The sequence below is a fragment of the Cannabis sativa genome, chromosome 8, assembly GCF_029168945.1.
Source record: "Cannabis sativa cultivar Pink pepper isolate KNU-18-1 chromosome 8, ASM2916894v1, whole genome shotgun sequence".
Lineage (NCBI taxonomy): Eukaryota > Viridiplantae > Streptophyta > Magnoliopsida > Rosales > Cannabaceae > Cannabis > Cannabis sativa.
This window is the reverse complement of record NC_083608.1, coordinates 47983720-47996853: the sequence shown is the minus strand read 5'-3', so window position 1 is coordinate 47996853 and position 13134 is coordinate 47983720. Positions and strand designations below refer to the sequence as shown.

At 32.1% G+C, this 13134-nt stretch overlaps 1 protein-coding gene across 2 annotated transcripts; it reads left to right on the top strand.

The window, feature by feature from the left end:
- Positions 1–4850: 4850 nt before the first annotated feature.
- Positions 4851–12064, top strand: LOC115698858 (uncharacterized). 2 transcript variants are annotated; one of them, XM_030626063.2, is made up of 4 exons: positions 4851–5181; positions 5314–6154; positions 8592–11564; positions 11721–12064. In XM_030626063.2, exons 1-4 carry the CDS (start codon positions 5150–5152, stop codon positions 11766–11768), a joined length of 3894 nt encoding a protein of 1297 aa, XP_030481923.2. In that variant the 5' UTR covers positions 4851–5149; the 3' UTR covers positions 11769–12064. The 2 variants fall into 2 exon arrangements, with proteins under 2 accessions (XP_030481923.2, XP_030481926.2); XM_030626066.2 differs by having other exon boundaries at positions 11717–12064.
- Positions 12065–13134: the final 1070 nt, after the last annotated feature.

The following is a 13134-nucleotide window of genomic DNA, read 5'->3' as shown; positions in this document are numbered from 1 at the left end:
AGGTCAGATTAAGTTAGATCTGACCCTGTGTTTGTGTTTGATCTGGGATTTCTGGGTTGTTTGGGGTTTGGTTTCGAGTTTCTCAGAGAGAAACTCTCTGCTAGGGTTTTGAGCAAATCCTAGGGCTGAGGCAAAGTGATTGGGAAGGTTCTCGATCTCTTGGGTTTTGTCTAAGGCAAAACGAGGTCGTATTATAACCCTATGACTTTGAAAAGTTAGGAATTGGTAAAGGTCGAAATTGACCTTTGGTAAACTGATTAATTTGTTTGTTGGTGTAGGGCAGTTTGGTAATTAACTAAAATTCCTACATTTAATATTAGAAATTATTGTTGATATTATAAATTATTTTAGTTGATTAATGTTTTAATAATAACGAATAGTACTTGTTGCAACTTTTTACAGACAAAATATAAAATCTTACATGGGATATGAGTATTTATTTATAATAGTGTATATAATATGTTTGTCACTTGGGTTGGGGCGGAAGGGTCCCCAGTTTTATGCAAATAGGTGAGAACTCGTATACTTAATTTACAAGCTGACCTTACAAACAAATTTAATTATTTTAAGAAACATGTTTAATCAAAATTGAGTAGGAATACTTAGTTGTATTAGTTTATGTGACACGTTCAACAACTCCTTTCTCGATTCAAAAAATATTACTTCCCGTTTTATTTTTTCGGTCTATTAATTTATACAGTGCAATTGAATTGATGAGAGAATTACATTATTATTCATGCATACCGAAAATCTAACTTACTCTTCACTAAAAAATATATCTTCGATGTCATAATTGTCAAGGTAACTAATAACAAATGCAAAAGGAAAGAGGCATGCATTAGAAGACTTATTTTTCCAAACCTTTTCATTCCTTACTCCCCAAATGGTCCAGCATGCGCGCAATTAGACAACGCGTATAATTACGAGCAGCTTGGAAAGAAAGGATGCACCGGTCCAGGAAACGTCATACTTCACCCAGCAGCATTGAGCTGCAGCCAAATGACATGTAACAAGGACGTAGGAGATGGTCTCATCATGCAAATTAACCACGGTACAATCGACAAAGAGTAGAAACATACACTACATGAGCAAGGCAACTTTTTCTCCCCGCTACATGAGAATCTTTGTCTTTGGTGGCCATAAATAAGGAAAGAATTTATGAAAAGAATTTGCTAATGCAGTACTAGTAGTGTTCAACACTATTAATTAATAACATGATACCAATAATTAATCAATATATAAAGTATAAACTGAGTGTGCATGTTTTTTTTTTAAGGAATTTTTATGGTTGTATATATGCTCTTCAACAATTGGGAATATATTCTTTTGGTATAGGAATATATTCTCATAATAAAAAACCCATACCTTGATATTGAAGGAAATAAATTAATAATATTATAACCAGTAATTTAGAAATTTTCTTCTTCATTATAATTTACTTGTTTTTATTATTTCATGATCGTCATAATAACTTTATATAATTTGTATTATTAATATATATTTTTATAAAAGTACATATGAATGTTTTGATTACAATTTATATTTATTCATTTTTAGTGAACAAAACAAAAATATATATATTTATTTGTATGATTGTATGTTTAAATTTTTGTTTCTTTGCAAGATAATTTATTTTGGATGTATATGTGCATGTGCATGTATGTGTTTAACATTAAAGTAGCGTTTCATTAGAATGATTTTTCAAATCATTGTAATAGAATGATTATTTTATTTTGAAATAGAAAAAATGACTATTCAATTACAAAAAGAATTTTATTTTTTTATAAGTAAGTTTTAGTTTCTTCTATTTCCATTACAGTTCCCATTCACATCTTTATTTTTATACTTTCATTCATTCCAACCAACTGCCACCAAAGCATTTGCGTTTGGTTGAAATAAATGAAAACATAAAAATAACAATGAGAATTAGAATTTGGAATATGAATAGGGATGGAATCAAATTTAAAATGTATAAAAAATAGATAAAAATTATTAAATTTTTTCTCATCGTGCATTAAAATGATTTTTTTTTTCTATTTCAAAATAAAATAGTCATTTCATCGAAATGATATGAAAATCATTCTATTGGAATGGTATTCTAGTACTTTAAAAGACAACCAAACATAATAATAGTATAAAAATTGATTCTTTTCTATTCTATTCAATTTTACCATTAACCAAACACCACTTAAATGTAAATACGTAAACATGTGTGTATGTGGTCACATTTATATATATTTTTTTTTGATAGGGTGGTCACATTTATATATAAAAGAAGAAAAAATGCTAAGGAGCACCTTAAGGTGCCAAGCATTAGGTGGCATATATATTGATGCATTTCAATATCGAGTTCTACACATTTTAATTTAATTAATAATATAGGGAACCCCTAACCAATTATAAAGTGTCACATTGTGTGGTATTGATCAACACCTTAAGGTACCTAATAGTCACTACAAAAAAAGCTACCTTTAGTGACAACCTTTTAGTTACATCATAATAATTTTTTGTGTGATTAAATGTCAATTTTAGTTACAACAAAAAATTACTTGTGAGTAAAATTTACCTTTTAGATTCATGTTATCACCAATTTAGTTTTAGTCACAATAAGTATTGTGACTAAATTAACAAATTCAGTCATAACAAATTATAATTTTTGTGCGTGACTAAAGGTATTAGTCACAAAAATCATAATTGATTGTGACTAAATGTACTTTTAGTCATAATACTTATTGTAACTAAAAGTAAATTAGTGACAACTTGTACTTAAATACTATGTTTTAGTAACAAGTAATTTTTTGTTGTCACTAATTAAAAGTAAGTCATAAAAAAAATTATATTGTGACTAAAAATTTGTCACTAAAAATTATTGTTTTTTTTTTTTGTAGTGCTTGTAAAATAAAATAGGCACATATATAATTAAATATTTAAATTCTATTTTAAACACGGTGAATTATTTAAATTTTTTTAAAAATGGTTAAGTATAATATTAATGTGCTCCAAGAACAAAGAACTGTGTGGGTTGTAAGAGATGTGAATTTGTCTGGCCAACAAATTTTTCAAGTGTTCGAATTTATTTGTGGCATGAAACAACTTTGTAAAGTCGTAAGACCATGTATGGGGCTGACGCTTGCCCAGTGCCGGAAGATAAAAATTTTGGTGACCTATAATGACAGGGGAGCCGGTTTATTATGTAAGGGTCATAATTTCTCTATATATATAAAACAAAAAAATGTTATCATACAAGTAATATTGACGCACTCACCAAACAATCTTCCCATATATGTTTACATACGCTTATAACTATAACTAAAAGAGAAGTATATTTAAGAGGGGCAGTGTACCGAAATATATATATATATGTGTATATATATAGCTACTTGTAGGTATGATTGTAAATTGTAATTTGTAAGTGTTAAGTGATATATATAGTTATTATATATACCTAAGCTAGCTCACATATATGATCATGGTGAGTTGCTATTCCAACTCCTATTATTTAATTTCTCAGCCAATATTATGCATACGTGTACACTACTCATATATATCCCATCTAATTCAAACTAACCAAACTCAACCGCTTTCTTACAAAATTATGAGGTCATATATAATTACTCAACATTTCGTCAAAAAAAAAATATGTGTAGAGAAAGTGAATAACTATTGTAATAGACTTCCATCATAGTAAATAACTACGTAACCTACCAAATATATATAAATTGTGTTGAAATAAATATTTTGAATATCCATTTGTCGAAGAAATATAAATGTTGTTACATGCATGCACACACGAAGATAAAAGACTTGTTTTATTGATTTTTCAGCAATTCTTGGCCATACTCAAAAATTCAATAAATATATACGAATAAATTAAATATATCATATGTATATTAGTTATGTATATAGTACCCACTTGTTAGTTGTAAAATGATATAGAAACACATGTTTTTGTACTTAAATTGTATACCTAACCTAACCCATTAAGTCTATAATATTATGATTTATTAAATATTAGGAAAGAAAAAGTTGGAGTTTATATATACATATAGGTGGAAAAAGAAAACTTCAGTGGATATAATCAAAATTAATGAGTATGAAAACAATATTTTAGTTTCAAATTAAAGATGAAAACTAAATTTTCTAATTTAATCTCTTCATGAATTAATTGATATAATACTTAACTTGGGAGATGACTATATATTAAGGACATTTATGTTTTTAATATTGATCAAGAAATTAATTATAATCTAGTTTTTAATATAATAGTCTATATTATAGTTATAGTAAGTATTTATTTATTTTTTTTAAGAAAATTAATACTTTACAATATCAAAAATAAAATTTAATGATTATCATTATTTTTTTAATACAAAGTTTCTAATATATACAAAAAAAAAAAAAAAATTAAATTACAATTTTTCTAATTGCTAAAAATAAAAATATTCCACCCTATAATAATTAAAAGCGAAAGTCATATTTTTACTACAACAATTAACATTAAAAATAATAGCATGAAAATCCGGCTAATAAATAATAAATTATAGTTATTAAAAGAAAACAAAATGTTGTGATTAATTAGAGGAGTTATTGATTAATGAGAATTGTTATTTTCAAAATAAGTGTTGAAAGTAATTATAGTCGGTTATATTTATAGGATAAATATTTGTGGGCATTAATAAAATAAAAAAAATAAAAGTATATAATAATAGTGGTAGCGTGAGGTCACTTTTGGGTTGGGCTCACTCTCATACGTCGCTGTCAATCATAAATTAGGGAAAGCACCAAACTGCTGCTCCTGCCATCCCTTCTCTTCTCTCCTCTCCTCTCTCTCTATATATATAAAACACATTACACATACAGAGAGAGCGGGAAATTAAATTAATACTTAATTACTTATTTAATTATTATTATCATCATCAATCTTCTTTATTATTATTATAATTAAATAAAACAAAGCTTTTACTTCTCCTCGCCTCCCTTTTCTTCTTCTCTTTCTCTCTCTCAATCTCTGAGCTGAATTTCAAAACCAGAACAAGTGAAGAGACCGTCCTCCTATCTCAACTGTTGTTCTGCGTTTGATTATGGAGTCTCACCACGCACGCGCTTCTTGATTTGTTTTAGTTTCTTCTTTGTTTTCTCAGAATCAACCATGGCCGTTGCCTTTGATGGCTTCTCAATTCGGTAAACCTCGAAACTCTCTCTCTCTCTCTGTCTGTCTTTAGATCTTTTGTGTTTTGGTACTGTTATAGCTTTATTATTTCTTTCTTTCTATCTCTATTTCGATTTTTTGAATTTGAAAATTATGATATTAAGAGAGTACACGGCTAAGATGAGGAGCGTTGACGTGGCCAAATGCTGGCCCTTCTCGGAGAAAGCGGTTGCGACGAAAACTTCGGAACAGGTTGAGGCGTTGCTTCCTCCTATCACCGTCGCCAAGTTCAAGTGGTGGTCCCACGAGCTAAGGCGTCTTCGATCCACGCGCCGCCTTGAGGATGAGAAATCCTCAGACGAGAAATTGGAGATGGTTTGTCCCGTTTGCCGAGTTTTTACTTCAGCCACGGTCAACGCTGTGAACGCTCATATCGATGAGTGTCTTTCCGGTAATTATTCTTTCCAGCCGCCGCCGCCGTCGACGACAACGACGAAGGAGGCGCGTCGTCAGATCGTGAGGAATAACAACTGTAAGGCGTTGAAACCCAAATCTAAGCCGCCCAAAAAGAGATCGATTACCGAGATTTTCGCTGTTGCGCCTCAGATTGAGACGATTGAGAGTAGTGAGATGAGCGATAAGGAAGGTGATGAGGTTGAAGATGAAGATTTAGAAAGAGAAGAAGTAGTTGCTGATGATGATTCCCAAGTTATTTCAAGTGTGAGTAAAAGTAGTAGTAGTATAATTAGTTGTAGCAGTACTGGTCCATTAATGAAGGCCAAGAACAAGAAGAAGAAGAAGAATAACGCTATGAAGAAGATCAGCAAAGAGAATAATAATAATAATAAGAAGAAGAAGAAGAAAAGAGTATTATTAATTGAAAAGGAGAGCGGTATGGCAAGCTCGCTTGTTTTGAAGAAACTCAAGGAAAAGAAGAAATTCAAGAAAGTGTTGAAGAAAATGAAGAATGTTGATTTGTCTAATTCGTTTGCAACTAATAATAAGGTATGTGATTATTTTCACCTCATAAAATATTGGGTTCTTTACTCTTCAACTGTTTATGTTATTAATTAGTTTGAAATTGGAACGTTTATTACTTGTTGTGAAGTGTTTTAAATTTAATTAGGTACTATATGAGGGGTAACAGCTAAGAGAGAATTATATGGGTATTTTTTTTTTTTTCATTTCTGGGATTGAGGAGAGGATTATGGAGAGGGGTTTGTTTGTGGGGGTGGTGCTCCAGCTGTACTGTACGGGTTAGGCAGAAAGGGCTTTTATAACGTGGTAGAGTTTTTTTGTCCTTGGTTTAGGAAATGCATCCCAAGCTAATGATGCTGTCTTTCTCTACTGTTTGAGTTATATATATATATATGTGTGTATATATATACTTTGTGGAAGATAATCATTTGTCCATTTGGGTCGCGATATCGCTCTATTATTTTCTGATCTGATGGTTAGTATTAGATCGTATGTAATAAGATGGGAAATAATGTTGATGTATTGAATAGATCATTGAAGAGTCTTGTATAGGCTTCATCTTTTTTATAGGAGACTTTGTCTGTTCTACTTCTTTATTATTAGAAGTTTATATCATTTGAATGGGAGTAATATTATGACGTATGTATATATTTTATTTATCTTCTGTACATGAAATATTGAATGATCAACATACCCCAGACAACTAAAACTCGTTATCATATGATTTTTTTTGCGTTATTTTTCACTTCATTTTGCTCCTAGTGAAAATTTAATGTCATACGTTATACATGTGTGTGTTCTTATTATTTATCAAGATTAAGATGCTAAGCTTAAATTGTTTTAATTAGTTACGTAAAGGAGTTATATATATTGACAAATATCTTATTACGCGTTGTTAGAGCCATCATTTGGATTTTACTAGTATATATTCAAGAATAATATTGTTTGTACGTATATAGCACAAAAAATTAAAAAAAAAAATTAAACTTCGCTGCTAGTTATGATGAATGTGAATGACTATATATGCTGTCTACGTTAATTGATGCACTTCATATTATTATGTTTGTTTTTTTTTAGAATATTATCTTCGGGGCTATTATTCTTTGCGTGATTTTGTGATAAGAAATATAACAAAGTTGTGTAATTCTTTATTATATTATTTGATGATAAGAATGTAATTTTTTTGCTAAATGTCTTTAATAAAAGAGTTAAGGATACACTATGAGGGTTATAAGATTATTCGTATAGTTTAGGATAAATAGTAATCCTCAGTACTTATCTATCTTTATGGAAGAGATCTCATTTAAAAAACTAAAGCATAAATATTGTTTTAATTATGCCCCCCATTCACCCAGTAATAGATTATTTTATTATTATTTTCATTATATCTAGGTTTTGACAAATAATGAGAAGATGCTGGAGCCTACATGCAGATACCTATCTCTTCAATTTCTTTTAGCATAATTTTTTTAGAAAAATCTGATCGCTTCAGGGAATATATTATGACCTATAGGGTCATGTAATTTGTTGCATGGACAATAATGTAACTAAGGCTAAAGTAGTAATATTCATATTTATATGTGTGTGAATATTTTATAGTATACATTAGATTCAGTATCGAGGAATTCAATTTAACATGTTGTGTGGTCATGTTTTTTGTAAAGTGGTCTAATGACTTGAGTGATATAGGTATAGTATAAACATTATTTATAACAAGGCACCGACTATGGTAAAGAATCTCTTTGAAGCTTTATTTTTTGGTTTGGTATTAACCCATATATTATTGATAAATTTGTGTAGAAGTCCAAAAAACCTTAACATTAATTCTTTGGGAGGTGCAAGTGTTTTTATTTATTTCTCCTTATAGTCAAATTAACCTGCTCATTGAGTTTTTATTTATTTTATTTTTTGATCGACTAATTTATAATTAGAGTTTTCAGTTATTAGTTCTCATTAATATTTTTTTCTTAGTTAGATCCTTGATGTAGTAAAGAGAGCGTTTCTATGTGATATGTGACGAATATAATTGTTTGATGAACATGAAAACCCAGTGGTTAATTTCTCAAGATTTTCCTTGAGCCGATTGTGTTATTTGGAGCTTCATATTTGAACATGAAAACCCAGTGGTTAATTTCTCAAGATTTTCCTTGAGCCGATTGTGTTATTTGGAGCTTCATATTTGAACATGAAAACCCAGTGGTTAATTTCTCAAGATTTTCCTTGAGCCGATTGTGTTATTTGGAGCTTCATATTTATTTTGACATATATTATTATCATCGGATGGGAGAGAGAGAAAATAAAAACTTGATTTATGAGTTATTGCAACTCTACTTACCCATAGATGAATCTCGTTTTTAATCATCTTATAGATTGTTTCCATATTTTTCAAGGTGTGAAATCATCAGCACTTGGTCGCTTAGAGTGTAAGATACATCATTAATTATGAGTTTCTTGTCTGTACCAGGGAAATGTTCAAAAATTCAAACTACAAAATCATGTGATTGCAAAAAGGCTGAAGAGGAAGTTTTCAACAGATATCTCAAATTCTGATTCTGTCTGGGGAAATAAAACAAGTCCTAAATGCTTAGCTACACTAGAGAAGCAAAAATGTTTTGATCCACCGAAATTGATCGCGAGGAACCAGGAACCTGCCTTACCCATTCGCAGCATTCTTAAGAATCATACCACTTGTGAGCCGAAATCTACTACTGTTGATGAAGATTTTCAATGTGGTAGTGAAGCCAATCCTTGTGGTATTCTACAATCAGAAAGGCATGTTCGTTTTTCGGACAAAGAGGACATACTTGGACCGAAGAGTAAAGAGGTTTGTTCTTCTGAGCAAAATGATAGGAACTCACTTTCAGATGCACTTGCTGCTTCATCAGAAGATGTTCAGTCATCTGACAATAAATCAGCAGCTGTGGAGATAGAGAGAAGTGATGTCGATAGCACTTTTGGCACTGATTTTGGAAGTGAGGTTCGAAGCATATTTGGAGGGAAACAGTTGGTTGATATCCATCATGCAGATCTTCCAAGTTCTCCGAGGCTACCTGTAACTATTCGTGACAAAATGAACCTTTTTCCTGAGAAAAGTTCTTTACCTTTAAGTCAATGCGCATTTTATGGTACTAATTTGCATATGGTTGGTCAAGACTTTGAAAATAAAAATCTTAAACATGGTTTTAGTGGCACACCTGGACTCTTTTCACCATTGGAAGGATCTCATGGAAGCACTCAAGCAACTGGTAATGTTTCTAGAATTTTCAATTCTTGTGGAAGATCAAATTATCATTTTCCAGATCCTACTCACAAAGTTGCTGAGATTATGCCAATGATAGAGACGAGACCATTTTCAGAACCATCATCCAGTTTCACTGCCAATGAAAATTTAAGCCGTAGGCTTCAGTTTCAATCACAACCTGCTGTGGAAAACGCTCGTTGTCATACTTTATGCTACCAACAATTATGTCGTAGGCGTCCAATGGACTTAGTTGGTGGGTTTTGTTCTTTTCCAGAGTGGAATCATAGAGCAGTGACCTCAAGAGAAAGGACCAGGGAGGAGGATTTCTTCGGGTTGCCCCTCAATTCACAAGGTGAGTTAATCCAATCAAATTCAAGGGGTAAAGGTTTGTATAATCAGCTGAGGGAGACAAATTTTGCTGGGCCTTCAAGTAGCTTTTCCGCGTCACATAATCTTACCCAGCCAAGAATTACTGCAGACTACTTGAGTGTTACTAACAAGCATTCTGTAGAGAGAGATCTTCCAAATGATCGGGTAAATCTGTTCCTTACACAGAATTATGTTAAAGAGAACTCTAGCTTACAAGTTCCTGCAACTAGGTTAGGTGTTAGTTATTGGGAAAGTAGTGGCAAAGCAGATATTCAACAGCTTGATTTCGGAAGAGTAAGTAATCATTCTTTTCGGCCACTTGATGCAGATCTTAAGCTAATGGGTACTTCTTTTCTTGGAAGCAGACATTATGATCACTTGCAGAACCAAATAATAAATGAAAGGATTCAACAGAAGGAAAGTTCTGGTAAGACGGCACAGAATACCAGCCAACCAACGATGCGTTTAATGGGAAAAGATGTTGCAATTGGTAGAAGTAGCACAGAAATGCAAGTAAAGGACGATAGTAATAAGGTTTGGACCGATAAAGAAATTATAGTAGAACACTGTCCATCAGTTGCTGGCCTGGATTGTTCTTCACTGAAAAGAAATTTTCAGGAGTGGATTCCACAAAAGTGTAAAGAGAATGTGGGGCGATCTCTAGATCTTCACAGTGAGAAGTCTACTCAAACAAATTTACCAATGAAAGCAACAGAGTCTAGTTCATATCCTTACCTTGACAGAGAGAAAAGTTCCTTAATTTCAAGTGATAGCCTTGCTACTGATAGAAGTCCTAGTGCTACTTCACTCCCTTTCTCTCGTTTACCTCATTCATCTTCAGTATTTAATCGGGAACCCAATCTCCAGGATTTCTTTATTTCAGGAACTGAATCACGACTTGTTTCTCAACATCCGGTGCTATCTACTCCACAGAATTCTTGGCAGTATATGGATTGGAGACCAGCTGAACTCAATCACCATCAGACCTTACCCCATTTTACAAAACCAGGATTTGAGTTTCCTTTCTTAAATCCAGATTCTAGGGTAGATGTTCAATCCTCATGGTTTCAGAACTCCAAGAGCCTGCCCTCTTGGTTGTTACCTGCAAGGCAACATGGAAATACATCAATGATTGCTTCTCAGTTGATTCCAAATGCAATAAGCAAACAACATCAGCACATTTCATCCAGAACAAGTTTTCTCAACACTCCATCTGTTTACCATTCAGGAGAAGCCTGCTCTTTTTCTTGTAATCCAGGAGGCGATTCGCATTTCCAAGTGAGGAGCTCATTTGATTCAGCAGACGCTGTTGCTCTCCCTTCAACTGTTCCAGTCATCCCCGGGTTAAAACCAACATCTGTCATTGATGCAGGCTACAGAAATAGGTTGAAGATCAAAGAAAGACTTAAACCGAAAGCTTTGGGTGTGAAAGACCTTTATCCTTACAAGAAAACAAACAAGAGGCTTCATACCAAATTGCACGATCTCGTGAAGTCCAAAGAAATTCTGAACTCTAAAAAGCAAGCAAATTCGAGTGTTATGGCGAGATGCTTAGAGAATTCAAACAATGAAAGACAATCTGATATGGTGGAAGAATTCCTTCATTCAAACAGATATTATTCAAGTGAATTTTGTAGCAGTGGAATCAAAATATCCGCGAACGATTGTCCAAGTGCTGATGGTTCAGGAAGACCAGGTCCTATGAAACTTAGCGCAGGAGCAAAGCACATTTTGAAACCAAACCAAAATGTTGATCCAGAAAACTTCACGCCTGTCGTCCACTCTACCATCCCCTTTACCGCCGTTCCTAATCCTAACGCGAATAAGGTGCCTGACTCTCATAACAAATCAACAAAAATCTACAGGTTTTAGAAGTAGCTAGTAAGTCATTGTATATATGCTAGTACTAGTTATATATTTCAATAATTAATATTACTTGATGTTTAAAGGTTATTAACCTTAACATGGTTACTGCCTAGGTAGGAGAGAGTAGAGTGTGCTGCTCATATATCTGACCACATGGGCCTCTGAGTTCGATCGAAGAAACCTGTGATGAGTAGCAATCAACAATCCAACAATGTGGGAAATGTGATAGCATATGGTTAGAATCTATGCCAAAAGCTTGTTTCTTTGTGTGTGGCATTTGTAATATTATATGTATGTTTGTGTTAATGTTAGCTTTTATGCTTGCCTTAAAACATAATTTTCCTCTGAGGAAGCTTAAATTACAAGGAATAGGAATATGTACTTTAATATGGAGAATATGTATTCGACTCATTACTATATTGGGCTGTTTTAAGAATTATCATGAGTTGGAATATTGGTGATGATTAGTTTTTTTCCTTGCAAAATAATTATTATTATTTATAGTTGCGTCCTTCAATTTGAATTTTTAATTTTTAAAATTACAACTTTATTGTACTACAAGTAAAATCATAAAAGATATATAATTCACATATTTCAAATATTTATATATATTATTTACATATACCAACCCCTATGGCAATTCGTGTTTGTGTGTCGTATGTGTAACTTAGGTATTACAAGGAAATACCAAACTCAAACTCGTCCCATTTATTAATCATGTTGAAAAGTAAAACACATTTTTTTTATAAACGGGTTTACCTGATACGATGTCGCGACTCATTTAACCTATTTATATAAAAATTTAGTTTTGATTAGCTTATCAACTCATTAACATATTATAACAAGTTTGACATATTTATATTCTATTTAACTAAAAAAATATAATTCCCATGTTATAAATATAATAAATTTAAAAGTGTATACTCTATGTAGGTAAATATCTTGTTATTTTGAGTTAAGCGTGTCAACTCAAAAATGACTAGTTTAATAAACGGGTTAGTTGTGTCAACCCAAAAAATGACCCAAATTCATTTACAGGGAACCCAAAACCGTTTATTTCGTGCGAGTTTCGAATCATATTATCGTGTCTGACCCAAATTGCCACCTGTACCAACATCCCTTACCCATTCCAAAATTGTAAAAGTATTTTTATATATATAAGCTACCATTAATATAAAAGGAGAAAATACTAGCTAGCTAGATGCAAATATCCAAACACTTGCATCTTGTGTGGTAGATACAAATTGTTAAGAATTATGGAGTTCTATCTCAAAATTAATTGGTGATGAATGGAGTAGCCCATGTTCTTATATATGACTCAATACTTTTACATTTAATCCATGTGGGACAATATTTTCCAATATCCTCAAGATAGTGACTATTTTTGCTCACCAATCTTAAATCACCTTATCATAAGTAGTGTCATTTGGTCGTTTTTCTTAACAAAAATTTGCGGTTGGGAGTTCTATTTGCTCGCTTCTTCTTGTTCGCGGCTAGGAGTACCATTTTGCTCGCTTGCGGCTGGCTAACT

What these genes read in the sequence shown, in the direction of transcription:
- LOC115698858 (XM_030626063.2), top strand. Translation starts at nt 5,150, where the DNA reads ATGGCCGTTGCCTTTGATGGCTTCTCAATTCG. An exon ending in TTTGATGGCTTCTCAATTCG is followed by an intron (nt 5,182 to 5,313) that starts GTAAACCTCGAA and finishes TATGATATTAAG; the next exon opens with AGAGTACACGGCTAAGATGA. An exon ending in CTAATCCTAACGCGAATAAG is followed by an intron (nt 11,565 to 11,720) that starts GTGCCTGACTCT and finishes CTGCCTAGGTAG; the next exon opens with GAGAGAGTAGAGTGTGCTGC.